The 18,181-nt window shown below is 43.4% G+C and overlaps 1 protein-coding gene across 15 annotated transcripts in view; it reads left to right on the forward strand.

Annotated features, from left to right (window-relative positions):
- Positions 1–18,181, forward strand: part of SVIL (supervillin) — a 255,989-nt gene that overhangs the window by 128,002 nt on the left and 109,806 nt on the right. For all 15 annotated transcript variants that reach the window (XM_070381838.1, XM_070381836.1, XM_070381840.1 and 12 more), the window contains one exon: positions 17,651–17,708. Coding sequence is in view for 10 of the 15 variants with exons in the window: in XM_070381834.1 (XP_070237935.1) it covers positions 17,651–17,708 (58 nt within the window). In the remaining 5 variants the exon portion in view is untranslated. The remainder of the gene's footprint in view (positions 1–17,650; positions 17,709–18,181) is intronic.

Consider the following 18,181-nt stretch of genomic DNA (forward strand, 5'->3'; position numbering starts at 1 on the left):
GCTCCTTTTCCTAGAGCTCCACTTACTGTGTAGCGTGTCCTGTCAAGTCCTGTGGCAGGACTCATTCTACAAAATATGGGCTTAGCCCGGAAATGTTTAATGCTTTCCTTTTAGTTCAGGATGTTTTGGAGAGTCAGAATCTTGATCTCATTTTATAGTCAAGTCTTTCTAGGGGTGAGGTCATGCTTGGGGAACTGTCATGGGGCAGCAAGTCCTGGGGGCAGGGGATCTGGTTTGAAGGCTGTTGTGGGTGGGCCTGGGACCAGGCACTCCCATTGCTCCCTGAAAAATGCAGGTTCGACTGAACAAGCTCTTAAGTGACCTGTCCGTGTGAATTTCTCTTCCATAAATGGCACTCCTTACATCCGCTTCGTTCTCTTCAATAATACAGTCTAATGAGCGTGGGTGGATGGCAACCACAGCTCAGCTTCCAGGGATGTCAAACTTGATTGAATCTTTTAGGTTGAATCCATCATCTTCCTCTCTGTCTCTCTCTCTCTGTCTCTCTCTGTCTCTCTCTCTCTCTCTCTCTCTCTCTCTCTCTCTCTCTCGTGTATGTGTGTGTGTGTGTGTTCCCCCAAAATTTGAGGCAGTAGCTAGAAACTAGGGAAGAGAGTACTTTTCTATACTGAAATTTTTGTTCAGATGTTGCAAGTTCTTGAACTTAAACAGCTCGTGAACCCAAGCTGTGCAGAAGGCAGTGAGCAGGGGCGGGGGTGGAGAAGGAGCTGGAATTGGTGATGTGTGGGTTCAAGTTCATGTCTCTGGTCTAAATGGCTTCCTCCTCCTGTCTGTACCTGGTGCAGACACTGGGCAGCCTCCCTGTGAACAGCCTCCCTGTTCTAGGGCAGTCTCCCTAGAACTACAGCAGCTGTTCTACCCGCCCTGTCCCCTCACTCACGTGATTCCTTCCAGAAATCTTGTGGTAGCAAAGCTCCCCGGCTGCCTCTGTGAACAGGGGCGCTCCTGCTGCTGGAGTCAGGGCTAGTTTGACCTTGTTGTTGTTGTGTAGTCACTAAGTCGTGTCCAACTCTGCAACCCCATGGACTGTAGCTCACCAGGCTCCTTTGTTCATGGAATTCCCCAGACAAGAATACAGGAATTGCCATGCTCTATTCCAGGGGATCTTTCCAACCCAGGGATCAAACCTGTGTCTCCTGCATTGTCAGGCGGATTCGTTACCACTGAGCCACTAGAGTTGACCTTTAATTGACCTACTTCTGCTGCTTGTCATTCAGGGAAGGGGTGAATTGACTTTTCCCATCCTATTAAAGAAATCTTTATTTCTTTTCCTGTTTAAAGTGTCTGTTTCCATCTCTGTGAATTGCTTAGCTGATTGGCCTCCCAGGGCATGAACTTTGGCTTTGACATATGGCTTTGACTTGTTCTTAATACATAAACCTCTGACCTCTACAAAAAGGAACCTGTTAGCTTGGTGCCAAGCTTTGCTGGGATGTTCTAAGGCCCTGGGACTTGAGGCAAAAAGCTCATTGGCCAGGGAGAAAATGATTGCATTTCACATTTTAAAGAGAAGAGAATGAACTGTGTCCAGTATGAGGAGGAACAGAGAAGTCTCTCTTTATGCCTCACAGAGATGTCAGGAGAGGGGAAGTCACTTCTTGTTAGAACATACTCAAGCTCTGAGTTAGACGCCGCAAAAGTTTACTACATGTAAATTTCAAGACCGTTGCTTGAATCTTTGATGTCCTAGTTATCTTGAATGTAGGAGTTAGAATTCTAGCAGGTGGGCAATTGAGTTTTCCCATCTGATTTTAAAATCTGTGTATATAGATTTAATGATAAAGAGTCTTTGCTTTTAAGGAACAGCCACTGTTTTGGGAAAGTGAGAGTGCTGACTTTTTCAAAGGGCAGGAAAGTGACTTAATCACTGAGTCTAATGAGTTATACAACTTTAATCGACTTTGTTTGACTATTTTTTAATCACTTAAATGTGTGATTAGCTATAGTGGAACAGCAATAATTATTTGACTCCCAAATCAGTATGAATGTAAAAAGACAAAAAGACTCTTTACCATCTGAGTCATCAAAAAGACAAATGGTAATGTACATTTGTCTGGGACACTGCCATTTACATGCTTATTTTTATGTGTTGTCACAGTTGAAATGCTTCAGCTCTTGGCATCGGGTGATTTGAAGGCAAAATGAGGAAGGAGGGGGCTGTACGTTTTCTGTTCTAGGGACTGAGCAGGGCAGGAACTATGTACCGTTTGCTTCCGTTTTACTTGGGCTCTTGATTCATCTGAAGCTCCTGAAACTTTCTCCCAGTAGACCCCGGAAGAATGTATCATACTTGGGAAGATGAATACATGTGCCTGATGAGAGTACTGAAAGAAGAAGGGAAACCTTCAAGGAGTCAAGGAAAACAGGTGGAAAGGACCATGTGCAAACATCCGCCCTTGGTGTATCTGGTGATCTCCTCGTCCAGACCATGAATGTGTTCACAGTACTGATGCCCTGGTCCCTGACCTCTAGTTGTTGCTCAGTGAATCCTGTGTAAGAACAAGAGATGGGTCCAGAGATGCAGAGAATGTTCTTCAGGAGACAGGAAAGGTTCGGGCCAGCAGGGGGTCAGGGGAAACCTTTGACATTTGTCGTTTGTATGTAGGGTTCAGGTCACTGGCTAAGCATCTATTGGAAGGGTTCTGCAGGTAATGAAGAAGTGTCAACCTCCACTTTCCATCTTAGTCTCAATCCTGGAGTCCCCTGGGACTTACCTCTGTGTCGCCGGCTTCAGGTGGCTGGGACACGAAGGCTGGCTGGTCACACCTAATGGAGACCAAGCCCCACCAGTGCTGTGGGCAGCCAGGTGAGGGAGGGATTGAAGTCACCAGGTTCTTTATACGAAAAAGGTGGTATGTATAGGTTTTCAAATTTCACTGTCTATGGTTCAACCTCTGAACCTCTGTCCCAGTTCAGAGGTTGAAGCTCTAAGAGGCACACAAGCCGCATATTAGGAGATGTCAGGTGATTCTCTCTGTTCCTAAGAGAGCATTTGCTCCCTCGACACCTGCAGAGCAAGCAGCACGATGCAGTTCAGCTTGGTGTCCGGGTGTGAAAGGGACCCTGACATATCTTTTTTGCTTGGCTTCAGTGACAGCTCCTGTGTTTCTTTGCAGCACACAAATCCCGCACCCTGCTGTCTGGGAAGCTCTCCATTGCCCTCCCCCCCACCTCTTAATGGCCTGGTCAGGCCCCTCTCAACTCCTGGATGGGACCCCATTTAAGCTCACCCCTCCTATAAGCATCGTTCTCATCCCATTTCTCATGCTTTCATCCCCTCTTCCTCCTGCCCCATCTAACTCTATCCTCATCGGTCTTACCTTCTAGAAGCTTTGCTTCACCGTACTCATCCCTCTGATCTACTTTCCTGCTTCTTCCTGGTCTCATATTGCAAATCGTGCAGACCAATGGTTTTCGAACTTCAGACCATCTCACAATCACCTGGGGTGGGGGCACTTTCTTCTTCTTTTTTTAAATTTTATTTATGTTTGGCTGTGCTGGGTCTCTGCTGCTGCACAAGTTTCTCTCTTAGTTGCAGTGAGCAGGGGCTACTCTCTAGTCACGGTGCTCGGGCTTCTCATTGCAGTGGCTTCTCTTGTTGCAAAGCATGGGCCCTGGGGCGCGCGGGCTTCAGTGGGCTCAGAAGTTGTAGCTCCCGAGCTCTAGAGCACAGGCGCAGGAGTTGTGGAACACGCGCTTGGTTGCTCCGTGGCATGTGGGATCTTCCCGGATCAGGAATCAAACCCCTGGCCCCTGCATTGGCAGGCAGATTCTTTACCACTGAGCCAGGGAGGCCCGGGAACTTTCATTTTTAGCAAGCACCCATGGGGCACCCATGCTTAATATCAGATAGGAAACTGACTCAGAAGGGTAAGTGTATCCTTAGTCATTTCTGTGAGCAGAGCAGAATATGTCTTTGACTTCTTTGTCATAACCTTCTTTCACCATTCACTGGGGATCAGGATCTGCTTTCTGGGTGACTCTTGTACAAGGAGAGCCCACCAGGAACAGTCAATGGTCAATGACAAGCCTCCTCCCCCCAGTCAACCAGCAAATGTGTTGGGAACCCGTTTTGAGACTGTAGATAAGGTCTCCTGGGTATCGGGTAACATGACCTTAGGGAAACAGGAGAGGTGTGGGGAATGCAGGTTGCTGCACTTTTCTTGGGTTCTCATGATGGAGTGTCATTGTGGAGGTGGCTGTGGTGGTTGTTTTCATTAAGATGCCTTTCTGAGGACAAGGGAGCCCAGAAATTCCTTTACTCAGAGCTCTTTCCTTCAAATCACTTCAGTATAGCTCTGAGTAGTTAGGGTCTATCAGGTGTCAACATTGACTTTACCTGTTTATTTGTCTGCCATTTGGATTTGAGACTCTTAAAAAAATTCTCCTGCCTGATGATTTAGTATTCCCTAATTTTCTGTTTGTTTGAAAACTGTATTGTGAGTGTCGAGTGACGCGTTCTCTGGCCTTTCTGGATCACTGTTCTGTGTCAGGCCCCCTTCCCTTGGACAAGGGGTCCCCCTTAGTGAGGGGAGAGTTGGGTCCCTGCAGCTCTGAAGAAAAAGTGTCTGCACCTCATGATGATCTAAGAGACAGATTCTGATCTTATACAATAAACACCTAGGTGTCTGTCTGTCACATCACTGCGTAAGGACCCTTTGTGTGTAGGTGCCCTGACAGATCAGAAGCATCCTTGATATCTCCCTAACCTGGGTCAACATCTATCTTTGATCCCCTGCCCCTCAGGGGAGCTGTGCCCTGGATGCCCTACACCTGCCTACATTTTGTATCTGTCTGTGCTTTACCTACGGTGTACATTTCTTTAATTGTAGTAAAATATATATATAATTTAATACTTTCAACTATTTTTAAGAGCACAGTTCAGTGGCATTGAGTACATTTCACATTGTCATATAGACATCACCACCACCACCTCCAGGGCTTTTTCATTCCCCAGCTAGATCTATCCCATTAAATACCAGCTCCCCGAGTCTCCTGCCCCTAGTTCCTGGTAACCACTCTCCACTCTCTGTCTCTGTGAATCTGACTCTTCTGCTCACCTCTTCTCTGTGGAATCTTACAAGGTTTGACCTTTTATGACTCTCTTGTTTCAGTGAACGTAAGGTCTTTGAAGTTGGTCTATGACATGTTCATAACGTGTGTCAAAATCCCATTTTTCAAGGCTGAATAATATTCCACCTTATGTATCTTTCAGTGTATATCTTAAACATGAAGCTCACCTTTATTTTTTCTTCCTCTGAGAAACTGTTGACTATCCTCTCTTCCTCTAAGCTATCTGGATTGTTTTGCCCGAGATTCATTAGCAATAGATTCAAAATCAGCAAGAAATTCAAATGATTAAATTCTCACAACAAATGTTAATATTCCTTGTTTGAACATTTAATATAAAGCATTAGTAAGTCATTTGAGTGATCAAAATAAGCCTTTTCATTATTATTTTTTTTTTTTTTTTGGCCACACGGTGTGGCATGTGGGAACCCTGACTAGGGATCAAACCTATGTCCCCTGCACTGGAAGCATGGAGTCGTAACCACTGGAAGTCCCATAAAAAATGAATTCTTGAATATAGCAAGACTGACATGTTTCATTCTACCCATCTGATAAAGAAATATCTGTGAGTCATAATATTTCTTATTTTTGAAAGTACTTTTAAGCCTTTTCATCTCTGCCTGCATGGCCTGTTTTAAATTATTTTACATAATCACACAACGCCAGATTTTATTTGCAGACTTGCCCTAAATATTACCGCTAACTAAAAATCACCAAGTGTTTCACAATGCCGGTAAAATGAGGAACCTGGAACGTGCAAATAGCCAGTATGTGATAAAAGGAAACGAAACAGTTGGGACGGCTTCCCAGATGAAGGGATTGCCCTGTGGATGGGGATTCTGCCCCCAAATTAAGAGTCTGAACACGCAAATAAAATCCACCAAAGAAAATGGGAATACCATTTACAGCTGCTGCTAGCATACAAAACACTCCTTTCGAAGGCTGTAAAAATATATCTTGTACTTTGGAATGTCAGCCCAGCCATCAACTATAGTAGCTTATGGTAGATTTCATTAAAACCATCCCGTGGCACTTTGTAATTTTAGAAATGCACTACTAACTCACTATAGTGTGTGTCCCAACAGTTGTTAGTCATCATTTCACACTGCCCTGTACTGCCTTGAATTTCAGCTCATTTTCCTGTCCACCGGGGCTGCCCCAGTTGCTGTTCACACAATAGGGAATTCAGGATGACATCATACAGTGGTGCGCCCGGTATCTGCATCTCTTTTCAGCACGTAGATGCCCACCCCACACAGAGTAATTAACACTCTCCCTTGTTCAGAGTGCCTCCACATCATTTTCTCACCCAGTCACATCCCTGCCTCCTTATTTCTCTCCTGATTTTGCTGTAGGTGTGAATGGCTGGTTTTGCCTTTAGAGAGCTATTTTAAGGGGTCAGCCTAGGTTTGAGTGTTTCTCCCAGACCACACCGTATCTCTGTCTTCTCACCTGCAGATGGGGATACCAGTAGTAGCATCTCCTGGAGCAGAAATGTTAACTCCACGAGAGTTAACGCCCGCAGAGCACTTAGCATTGCACCCACCCCACCGTGCTGTCAGCGAGGGTCCAGGTCTAACTGGCTTCTTCCCATTATCACACCAAGTGTGGTAGGAAATGGCTAGTTGCTGGTTGGGGTATTTGACTCTTTCCCTTTTTGTTGGTTTTGTTTCCATTTCCTCCACCCAGAGGACAGCTGCCCCTTGTCCTGCAGGGGTGCATGACTGGCATCAGCCAGAACTGCCCCAGCCGTGATCAGGCCGCACACTCCCTGAGGGTTTATCAACTTGATCCTTTATCATCTGATGCCTCATCATTTGACCTTGGCAACATAGAAGATGGTACTTCTTATCTGGATGCTTGGCGATAATGTCCACAGCTGTACGACAAAGTTTATCTCCCTGGTTTTTCCCATTGAGCAATGTCCCTGGAGAATCTTTGACTTTTTCTTCCTGTTTCTCCCTACACACACATATTCATGCTCCCCGTCATTGCCTCACATTTTAGGAAAGACAAGATGACTCTAGAAGGAGTCTCAAAGGAGAGAGTGGTCCAGCCATCCCCAACCTTTGTGGCACCAGGGACCAGTTTCACGAAAGACAGTTTTTCCACAGACTTGGTGGGGGTGGGGAGGGGGGGATGATTTGGGGATAATTCAAATGCATTTCATTTATTGTGCACTTTATTTCTATTATTACATCAGCTCCACCTCAGATCATCAGGCATTAGATCCTGGAGGCTGGGGAACTCCTTTTCTAAGCCACCTAGTTAAGAACTGAAGTTGGCTGGGAATGGGACCGAATCTAAGACTGGGGATGAACCATAGTGATTCCATTGCTTGTCTGCTTTCTTGCTTCATTCATTCATTCAACCAGTCATTCATGCATTCATCTGATATTCACAGGTCCTTGTTTTAAGCTAGAGATGTGCCTAGAAGTGTCTAGGTGTTCTCCCTCAAGTTTACATAATCCTTTAGCCAGGAGACAATGATGGTTTTCAAGCCAGAAAAGTTTAATTGGCAGAAGAGAAGTCCCAAGGGAGATGGAATTAATAAGGGGCTTTCAAGGGTGGATTCAGTGCTGGTTGTGGTAGTAGGGCGGGGAATAGGGACCAAATGTGGAATGAGGACCACATTTCCTCAGTGGTCAGGGCCCACCTGGAGTCAAGTTTGAGAAAGCCTCAAGTATTGCATGTTATTGAGGATGTTGGCGAATCTCTGTCAGCTCTCCTATTTATAGCCAAGAAACGAATAAAGTAGGCTTAAAAGAAACGGGCAATTTGATCTTACGCACAGGCCCGTAGGCACACTTTCAATCGTGATTTGTTCCTGAATCTTTAGGCCAATTCTAAGCCTTGGGATTTCAGAAGGACCTATTACCTTCATCTTTTTTCTTAATGATTTTTAAATTCTTTTTATTTTTTAATTGGAGTATAGTTGCTTTACAATGTTGTCTTAGCTTCTGCTATACAATGAAGTGAATCAACCACATTTATACATACATCCCCTCCCACTTGAGCCTCCCGCCTGCCCCATCCCACCCCTCTAGGTCATCACAGAGCACCAAGCTGAGCTCCCTGTGCTCTGCAGCAGCTGCCCACTAGCATCTGTTTTACACATGTGACTACTGTAGCCCACCAGGCTTCTCCGTCCATGGGATTCTCCAGGGAAAAATACTGGAGCGGGTTGCCATTCCCTTCTCCAGGGGATCTTCCCGATCCAGGGATCGAACCCGGGTCTCCCGCATTGCAGGCAGACGCTTTAACCTCTGAGCCACCAGGGAAGCCCCGTCTTACACATAGTAGTGTATATACGTCAATGATGCTCTCTCACTTTGTCCCACCCTCTCCTTCCCCCACTGTGTGTTCTCTCCGTCTGTGTGTCTATTCCTGCCCCACAAATAGGTTTATCAGTACCATTTTTCTAGATTCCATACTATATGCATAAATATATGATATTTGTTTTTCTTATTACCTTCGTCTTTATTTGTACATAATTGTTTTGGTAGTTATAGAAGTCATTCATGCCTATTGTGGAAACTTTGAAAATGAGGGGAAATATGGAGAGACTTACCTATGAGTTGGGAGATAATTAACGTTTGGGGCTCTGTGTTGACTTTCTGATAAGGTGTGTGTGTGTTTCTCTAACGTAATATATCATGAAAAATTTTCAGATCACCAGTGGAGTTGCAAACATGGTTTTCTTGTAATCTGTTTACCTGTTCTTCTCCATGTCCCTCTGTGCGGGCTGGGTCAAGTTTTGCACGTTTATAAACACAACTGTGGTAAACGGCCTTGTACTTGTTCACTGTAATTTCACTAAGTGCATCTCCAGAAGTAGAGTTCCTGAGTCATTGTTTTACACGCTCCCCAAAGTCGCTGATAACATCCTCAGCTTGTGCTTCTGCCATGAGTTAAGGGCGTGGGGAAGCGGGAGGAGGAATCAGAGTACTCAGTTGCTTGCTTTCTCTGTGACACTCACCCCTACCAGGCACACTGACTTCTGTCTTTGCCTTGGGTCTCAGCTATGCCCTAATTGCTCATGTCTGGAGTCAGCCCTGGTCTTGAGGAATGTCTGTGGCACCAAAACCAGACCAGGAAATCATATGAGATAAGCAACCAACAGCTGGTGTGCTCCCCCTCTTGGGGTCAGATTGGTCTTTTTGCCAATTAAGGCAACATGGGCTCTCGCGCTGGGAGACACTGTGACCTCAATCCAGGAGTTTAGGGCAGTGGCCCCTGTCGTTTTGTGCCCAGGCCAACGTGGGAGCTGTCCTGGGAGGAGTAAGAGGAGGTAGGTTTCCAGTCTGGCACTGCTACACCGTAAGCTGTGTGATCCTGAGAGAGTTGTTCAACATTTTGCAAAAAGAAAGGCAGGTGTGGGAGTGTAATTGGTGCAGCCACTGTGAAGAACAGTATGGAGACTCCTCAGAAAACTAAAAATAGAGCTACTATATGATCCTGCCATCCCACTCCTACACATACACCCAGACAAAACTGTAATTCAAAAGGATACATGCACCCCCATGTTCATAACAGCACTATTCACAATAGCCAAGATATGGAAACAACCTAATGTCCACCAACAGATGAATGGATAAAGAAGAGGTTTATAGAGAAGATAGAGGTTTATAGAGGTTTATAAATAAGAATAGGTGACATATGTGTGTATACATATATATATATATATATATGATGGATATTAACTCAGCCATAAGAAAGAATGAAATAATGCCATTTGCAGCAACATGGCTGGACCTAGAGACTATCATACCGAGTGAAGTAATTCAAAAAAAGAAAGACAAATACCATATGATATCACTTATAGGTAGAATCTAAACTATGGCAGAAATGAACTTATCTATGAAACAGACAGACTCACAGAGAGAAAGAACAGACTTGTGGTTACCAAGTGGTGGGGAAGAAAGGATTGGGAGTTTGGGGTTCAGTTCAGTCGCTCAGTCATGTCTGACTCTTTGAGACCCCATGAATCACAGCACTCCAGGCCTCCCTGTCCATCACCAGCTCCCTGAGTTCACTCAGACTCACGTCCATCGAGTCGGTGATGCCATCCAGCTATCTCATCCTCTGTCGTCCCCTTCTCCTCTTGCCCCCAATCCCTCCCAGCATCAGAGTCTTTTCCAATGAGTCAACTCTTCACGTGAGGTGGCCAAAATATTGGAGTTTCAGCTTCAGCATCATTCCTTCCAATGCATATTCAGGACTAATTTCCTTTAGGATCGAATGGTTTGATCTCCTTGCAGTCCAACAGACTCTCAAGAGTCTTTTTCAACAGCACAGTTCAAAAGCGTCAATTCTTTAGCACTGAGCTTCCTTTGTAGTCCAACTCTCACATCCATATATGACCACTGGAAAAACCTTAGCTTTGACTAGATGGACCTTTGTTGGCAAAGTAATGTCTCTGCTTTTTAATATGCTGTCTAGGTTGGCCATAGCTTTTCTTCCAAGGAGCAAGCATCTTTTAATTTCATGGTTGCAATCACCATCTGCAGTGATTTTGGAGCCCAAGAAAATAAAGTTTCTCACTGTTTCCATTGTTTGCCCAGCTATTTACTATGTAGTGATAGGACCATGGCTTAGTGATGGGATGCCATAATCTTAGTTGTCTGAATATTGAGTTTTAAGCCAACTTTTTCACTCTCCTCTTTCAAGAGGAGTGATGGGATGCCATAATCTTAGTTGTCTGAATATTGAGTTTTAAGCCAACTTTTTCACTCTCCTCATTCATCAAGAGGCTCTTTATTTATTCTTCACTTTCTGCCGTAAGGGTGGTATCATCTGTATATCTGAGGTTATTGATATTTCTCCCACAATCTTGATTCCAGTTTGTGCTTCATCCAGCCCGGCATTTTGCATGATGTATCCTGCGTGTAAGTTAAATAAGCAGGGATACAATATACAGCCTTGATGTACTATTTCCCATTTTGGTACCAGTCTGTTGTTCCATGTTTGGTTCTAACTGTTGCCTCTTGACCTGCATACAGATTTCTCAGGAGGCAGGTAAGGTGGTCTGGTATTCCCATCTGTTGAAGAATTTTCCACAATCTTGTGATCCATACAGTCAAAGGCTTTGGCGTAGTCAATAAAGCAGAAGTAGATGTTTCTCTGGAACTCTCTTCCTTTTTCAATGATCCATGGATGTTGGAAATTTGATCTCTGGTTCCTCTGCCTTTTCTAAATCCAGCTTGAACATCTGGAAGTTCTCAGTTCACATACTGTTGACGCCCGGCTTGGAGAATTTTGAGCATTAGTTTACTAGCGTGTAAGATGAGTGCAATTGTGCGGTAGTTTGAGCATTCTTTGGCATTGCCTTTCTTTGGGATTGGAATGAAAACTGACCTTTTCCAGTCCCCTGGCCACTGCTGAGTTTTCCAAATTTGCTGGTGTATTGAGTGCAACACTTGAACAGCATCATCTTTTAGTATTTGAAGGAGCTCAACTGGAATTCCATCACGTCCACTAACTTTGTTCGTAGTGATGCTTCCTAAGGCCCACTTGACTTCACATTCCAGGATGTCTGGCTGTAGGTCAGTGATCACACCATCATGATTATCTTGGTCTTGAAGATCTTTTTTGTACAGTTCTTCTGTGTATTCTTGCCACCTCTTCTTGATATCTTCTGCTTCTGTTAGGTCCATACCATTTCTGTCCTTTATTGAGCCCATCTTTGCATGAAATGTTCCCTTGGTATCTCTAATTTTCTTGAAGAGATCTCTAGACTTCCCATTCTATTATTTTCCTCTATTTCTTTGCACTGATCACTGAGGAAGGCTTTCTTATCTCTCCTTGCTATTTTTTGAAACTCTACATTCAAATGGGTATATCTCTCCTTTTCTCCTTTGCCTTTCACTTCTCTTCTATTAACAGCTATTTATAAGGCTTCCTTAGACAACCATTTTGCCTTTTTTCATGTCTTTCCCTTGGGGATGGTCTTGATCCCTGCCTCCTGTACAATGTCACGAACCTCCGTCCACAGTTCTTCAGGCACTCTATCAGATCTAACCCCTTGAATCTGTTTGTCACTTCCACTGTATAATCAAAAGGGATTTAATTTATGTCCAATTGTTGGAAAGTAAATGAAAAAGAAACACGACTACTTTCTATTGATATAAAATGTATATTTCTTTGTAGTCTTGTTTTTCAAATACTTTTTAAAAAAACATCTTGGCGCTCTCCCCCCTTCAGTTCTCTCTTTTCTGTACGATTTGTTTACCTGGTGTGTTGGGCCTTAGTTGCGGCGTACAGGATCTTTGCGGCGCACGGGATCTTTGCGGCGCTGCGGATCTTTCCTTTGGTGCGCAGTTTCAGTAGTTGTGACACACGGGCTCAGTTGGTCCATGGCTTCTGGAATCTTAGTTCTCCGACTGGGGATCAAACGCACGTCCCCTGCCTTGCAGGACAAATTCTTAACCACTGGGCTACCAGGGAAGTCCCCGTCATAGTCTTTGTTTGTTTCATGTGAATGGGGTATTTAAATAGGAGGTTAAGTTGAATGTGAATGGGGTGGATGGGGTACTTAAATAGTAGGTTAAATTGCATATCCATAGTTTAATAAAGACTTCTTTTTTTTTTTTTTCTTATAGCTATGAAGCCCTATTTAAATTTGTTTGCTTTGTTTCATAATTGTTGGGTGAGGCAAGTCATTGTAGGAAGATCCATGACCAACTTAAAGAGGATATCCACATTCATTATTTTTGGCCACACACTGTGGCTTCTAGGGTCTTAGTTCCCTAACCAGGGAGCAAACCCGGGTTTCGTGGCAGTGAAAGCCTAAGTTCTAACCACTTAGCAACCAGGGAATTCCCTCCAAATTCTTTTTATTCTGGGAATTCCTTGACAGTTCAGTCCTTAGGACTCCATGTTCTTACTACAGTAGGCCCTGGTTAGATCCCTGGTGAGGAAATTAAGATCCCGGAAGTCAAGGGGCACAGCCCCCTGTCCCTAAAATTTTTTTATTCTGTACTGGAATTGTATTTTAAGATTTTTAACTAAAATTATCCCATCATAATAATTCAAAAGAAGCATTGAGAGTCCCTTAGGATGAGGATTCTGTAAGAAGAATAGTTTTCAGGAATGTAAATATTATGTTTTATAAACTAAATTTTTGCAGAGGATTATTTATAAACACAAACTGTATTCCATCCTATCTAATTATTCACTTTCAGAATCAGTTGCTTCTACAATTTCCTCCACTTCCTCTTTTTCCAGCAGCTCCTTTGCCTTCTGGTTCCTCATTCACTTCAGTTCAATCACTCAGTCGTGTGCAACTCTTTGTGACCCCATGAATCGCAGCACGCCAGGCCTCCCTGTCCATCACCAACTCCCAGAGTTCACTCAGACTCACGTCCATCGAGTCAGTGATGCCATCCAGCCATCTCATCCTCTGTCGTCCCCTTCTCATCCCTCCCAGCATCAGTCTCTTTTCCAATGAGTCAGCTCTTCACATGAGGTGGCCAAAGTACTGGAGTTTCAGCTTTAGCATCATTCCTTCCAAAGAAATCCCAGGGCTGATCTCCTTCAGAATGGACTGGTTGGATCTCCTTACAGTCCAAAGGACTCTCAAGAGTCTTCTCCAACACCACAGTTCAAAAGCATCAATTCTTTGGCGCTCAGCCTTCTTCACAGTCCAACTCTCACATCCATACATGACTACTGGAAAAACCATAGCCTTGACTAGATGGACCTTTGTTGGCAAAGTAATGTCTCTGCTTTTGAGTATGCTATCTAGGTTGGTCATAACTCTCCTTCCAAGGAGTAAGTGTCTTTTAATTTCATGGCTGCAATCACCATCTGCAGTGATTTTGGAGCCCCCCAAAATAAAGTCTGACACTGTTTCAACTGTTTCCCCATCTGTTTCCCATGAAGTGATGGGACCAGATGCCATGATCTTCGTTTTCTGAATGTTGAGCTTTAAGCCAACTTTTTCATTCTCCTCTTTCACTTTCTTCAAGAGGCTTTTTAGTTCCTCTTCACTTTCTGCCATAAGGGTGGTATCATCTGCATATCTGAGGTTATTGATATTTCTCCCGGCAATCTTGACTCCAGCTTGTGCTTCTTCCAGCCCAGCGTTTCTCATGATGTACTCTGCATAGAAGTTAAATAAGCAGGGTGTCAATATACAGCCTTGACGTACTCCTTTTCCTATTTGGAACCAGTCTGTTGTTCCATGTCCAGTTCTAACTGTTGCTTCCTGACCTGCATACAGATTTCTCAAGAGGCAGGTCAGGTGGTCTGGTATTCCCATCTCTTTCAGAATTTTCCAGTTTATTGTGATCCACACAGTCAAAGGCTTTGGCATAGTCAATAAAGCAGAAATAGATGTTTTTCTGGAACTCTCTTGCTTATTAGGCACTAAAAATAAATGAGCTATCAAGCCATGAAGACATGGAGCATCCATAAATGCATGTGCATGCTAAGTTGCTTCAGTTGTGTCCGACTCTGTGCGACCCCATGGACTGTAGCCCACCAGGCTCTTGTGTCCATGGGATTCTCCAGGCAAGAACACTGGAGTAGGTTGCCATGCCATCCTGCAGGGGATGTGCCTGACCCAGGGAGGGAACCCGCATCTCTTATGTCTCTTGCATTGACAGGTTCTTTACCACTAGCGCCTCCCTAGGAATACCCCTTAAATGCATACTGTGTACTAAGCAAAAGCAGCCAATCTGAAAAGACTCCATACTGCATGATTCCGACTATATGACATTCTGGAAAAGGCAAAACTATGAAGACATAAAAACATCAGCAGTTGCCGAGGGAGGGGAGAGGGAGGGAGATAAACAAGCTGAGCACAGAGGCTTTTGAGGGCAAAAGTACTCTGTATGATAGTAGAGTGATGGATACGTGTCGTGGTGTATTCACAACCACAGAATGGACAGTACCAAGCGTGAACTCAGAGGGTAGACTCTGGTGGTTATGGTGAATTGTAGGTTAAATCGTAGGTTCATCCTTGGTAACTAACAAATGTAGCATGTGGCGGGGGATGTTGGTGGTGGGGGATGTTGATGGCATGAGAGGCTGTGTATGGGGTAGGGCGTACATGAGAACTCTGTACCTTCTCTCAATTTTGTAGTAAACCTAAACCTGTTGGAAAAAAAAAAATGTCTTTAAGAAAGTAAGAAAAACAGCGTGAGTAGAAAAAGTAGTATTATACTTAGGAGCTTCTGTCTCAAATTAAAATTTTTGAACCTCTAGTAATATCTGCTTTTTCTGTTCCCACAATTTCACTCATATGTTGTTCATCAACCTTAACTCTTAACTCGGGGGTTTTGGCTCCCTGTTCAATCAAGTGTTTCATTGAACTTAGCCAAAGCCAGACTCTGAGCAGCCTGGGAATAGTTCAGAGGCTCTCCTTCGTCCCGGTACATGGAGCATCTCTGGATGGTTTTGGTTTTGTTTGTTTGTTTGCTTTTAGGGCAGGGAGGAGCTGTCCTGCCTCTCCTGATGGTGGTTAGGTTTACAACGTCGTCTCCTTAGCCGACGCAAGAGCTGTGGTTCAGCCATGGCTCGGAAGTGTAACCTCATAAATGTCCCATCACTGGAATCCAGTCTATTTCAGCATCCACAGGCCTAATTTCTGCTTGTAATCTGATTACGGGGTCTGAGCTCTTCTAGCCTGCAGTGTCTCGCTTTGCGTTTACTCTACTCTCAAGGACACCAGTGCCTGACTGCCTTGCGCTGTGAAAAGCTCAACCCAATTTTGCTCAGACGGGCCGCAAGCCGTGGCTGCTTGAGAATTAGCTGTAGAGCAGGCTCTGTCCCCGAACTTGATGTGTGCAGCCATGTTCAGAAGCCCAGGGATTCCCAGCTACCTGGGCACTTTCAAGTTCTCTGAGAAACAAGGTAAGGCGAGAGAAATGGAAAATGCCCTCAAGTGTCTGTTTAATAGCATCATGAATGTCTTGCATCTTCCATTTTACCCTGGATGCCCCGTTATACTAGTCTGTGGTTTTCTCAAAGGATGCTTTAAATATCTCATTGACTTTATAAATTAGCTTATCTTAGGATCGTTGAGAAAGGTGGCTTTTTTTTTCCTGTTGTACGTTAAAGAAATTGCTAAACCACTAAAGCCTTTATGAAGGAAACATTGCAGATTATATTGGAATGCTCAAACTTTGGATTAAGTTCTGGATGTGCTGTACTTTAACTGAAGTATTTTTCTAAACCAAATGTTGTATCTACTAAATTTTTTCCAGTAGGCAGTGGTGTGTGTTTGTCTTTTTATGAAATCTTCATGGGAGGCTGTTTGGAACAAAAAATGTTGTCTTCTTAGTGGCTTCCTTTTGAGCCCAGAGGAAAAGATGTACTTTCAATTTAACTACTAAAGTGGCATCTCACATTAGGTTCACAGATTGAGCTAAAAAGAAATCTTTAGGTTATCTTGAATATCACATTGAAAATTTGGCCATTGTCTATGAAAGTATTTTCCAGTCCAAATGCACGACTGGGAAGAGATTTGGACAACTGAGGCGTCACATTTAGGAATTTGCTTCTGCAATATTTGATAGCTTTTTGAACCAAGTTCTCTTTTTCTAAGCACATAACAAGGATATTTGTGTCATTAGCCAAAAAGCCTAGATGTTTAATTGGCATTATATCTTTGTATTGTGTTTCTCTAGTTGGTCCGAATTTCCAAATTCCAGGATTCGGAATGTATTTGATAGGTAATGACATGTCAGCATCTGGTATATCTTGTACGTCCTTTTCCTCAAGCTCTGCCCCTAAATATTAAGCAGTAAAAGGCTCTTCCATAGGGGAAGAAATTTCTGTAAGTGGTCTAATTGTGGTTTTCTGGGTGGACAAACAGTTGCTATGCCAAAAGCTGTAAAACAGATTACTTACCCAAAGCCGGTTATAAATTTGCCTGTGCCTGGTTTTCATTAACCAGTTCACTCGGATGTGTGTTTTTGCTGGATGTGATTGTTACCAGCTGTCTTTATGTAATATATGTCTTGTCTTCAAAAATAAATAAGTGAATTTGAGGTGTCATTATCATTTAGATTTTAATGAAGTCAATAAAAACACAGCTGAAGTGTCCCCTCCACTGTTCATCAACCCCTCATGCACCCCAACTCCTGCTGTGCCTTCTTTAAAAGCATCAAACATATCAGGCAGTGATGATTTTAAACCTTTCTGGTTACCTGGACCAAAATTGTTTAATTTTTTTCTCCTTTTTTGCCCCTGAGGATAATAGCTATGTTTTTCAGTATTTAATTGCTTTGGAGTTTTTCTTGTAACCATAGAGAATTTAAATGGTAGTATTGAACTATGTCAGAATTCTTTTTTAACCCATGAAGTATCTTGGCTACTATTAACCAAACACAAAACAAAACAATTCCTAAGTAAAATGCATGTGGTGGGGTTTGATGCTTAAAGGTGTTTGTATTTTCTATATTCATATTTCTGGTTCACAGTTTCCTTTTTCTTAAATGGTCTCAAAGGGAGCGTGAAGAATTTTTTTCCCCATTGGAGTTTATCTATTTATTTTTTTGGTTTTAAGTTACTGTGTGGGTATTTCATTCTTACATTATTTCTTTCCCCTTAGATTTGAACAAGAAAAACTTAAGCCTCGTTGGATTCCCGTGTCAAAGAAAAGTTCCAAGGTAAAGAAGTCTTTGCTCAAGAAATCTTAAGTTTCAAAGATTTGTAGGAGCTTTAGAAATTATTCTCCTAAATTTCTAATCCTTGAGTTTTAAATGTTTTAAAAAAAAATATTTTCTCTCCAGAGTTTAACTTATTAAAACATGTGAAGCAGGCTGACTTAGCAGTGCACTCAGCCAGCAAAGATGCTTTTTGTACTGGCACTAGTGGTAAAGAATCCCCATGCCAATGCGGGAGACACAAGAGGTATGGGTTCGATCCCTGGGTCAGTAAGATCCCCTGATGTGGGAAATGGCAACCCACTCCAGTATTCTTGCCTGGACAATTCCATGGACAGAGGAGCCTGGCAGACTACAGTCCATAGGGCTGCAAAGAGCCAGACTGAACACACACATGGGAACTATTTGCAAAATGGCCTATTGGTATCTCTGTAATTGCAAACTTGTAAAGGGCTTTTCTTTACAAGTTCGTTTCT

Source organism: Bos mutus, chromosome 13 (assembly GCF_027580195.1).
Source record: "Bos mutus isolate GX-2022 chromosome 13, NWIPB_WYAK_1.1, whole genome shotgun sequence".
Lineage (NCBI taxonomy): Eukaryota > Metazoa > Chordata > Mammalia > Artiodactyla > Bovidae > Bos > Bos mutus.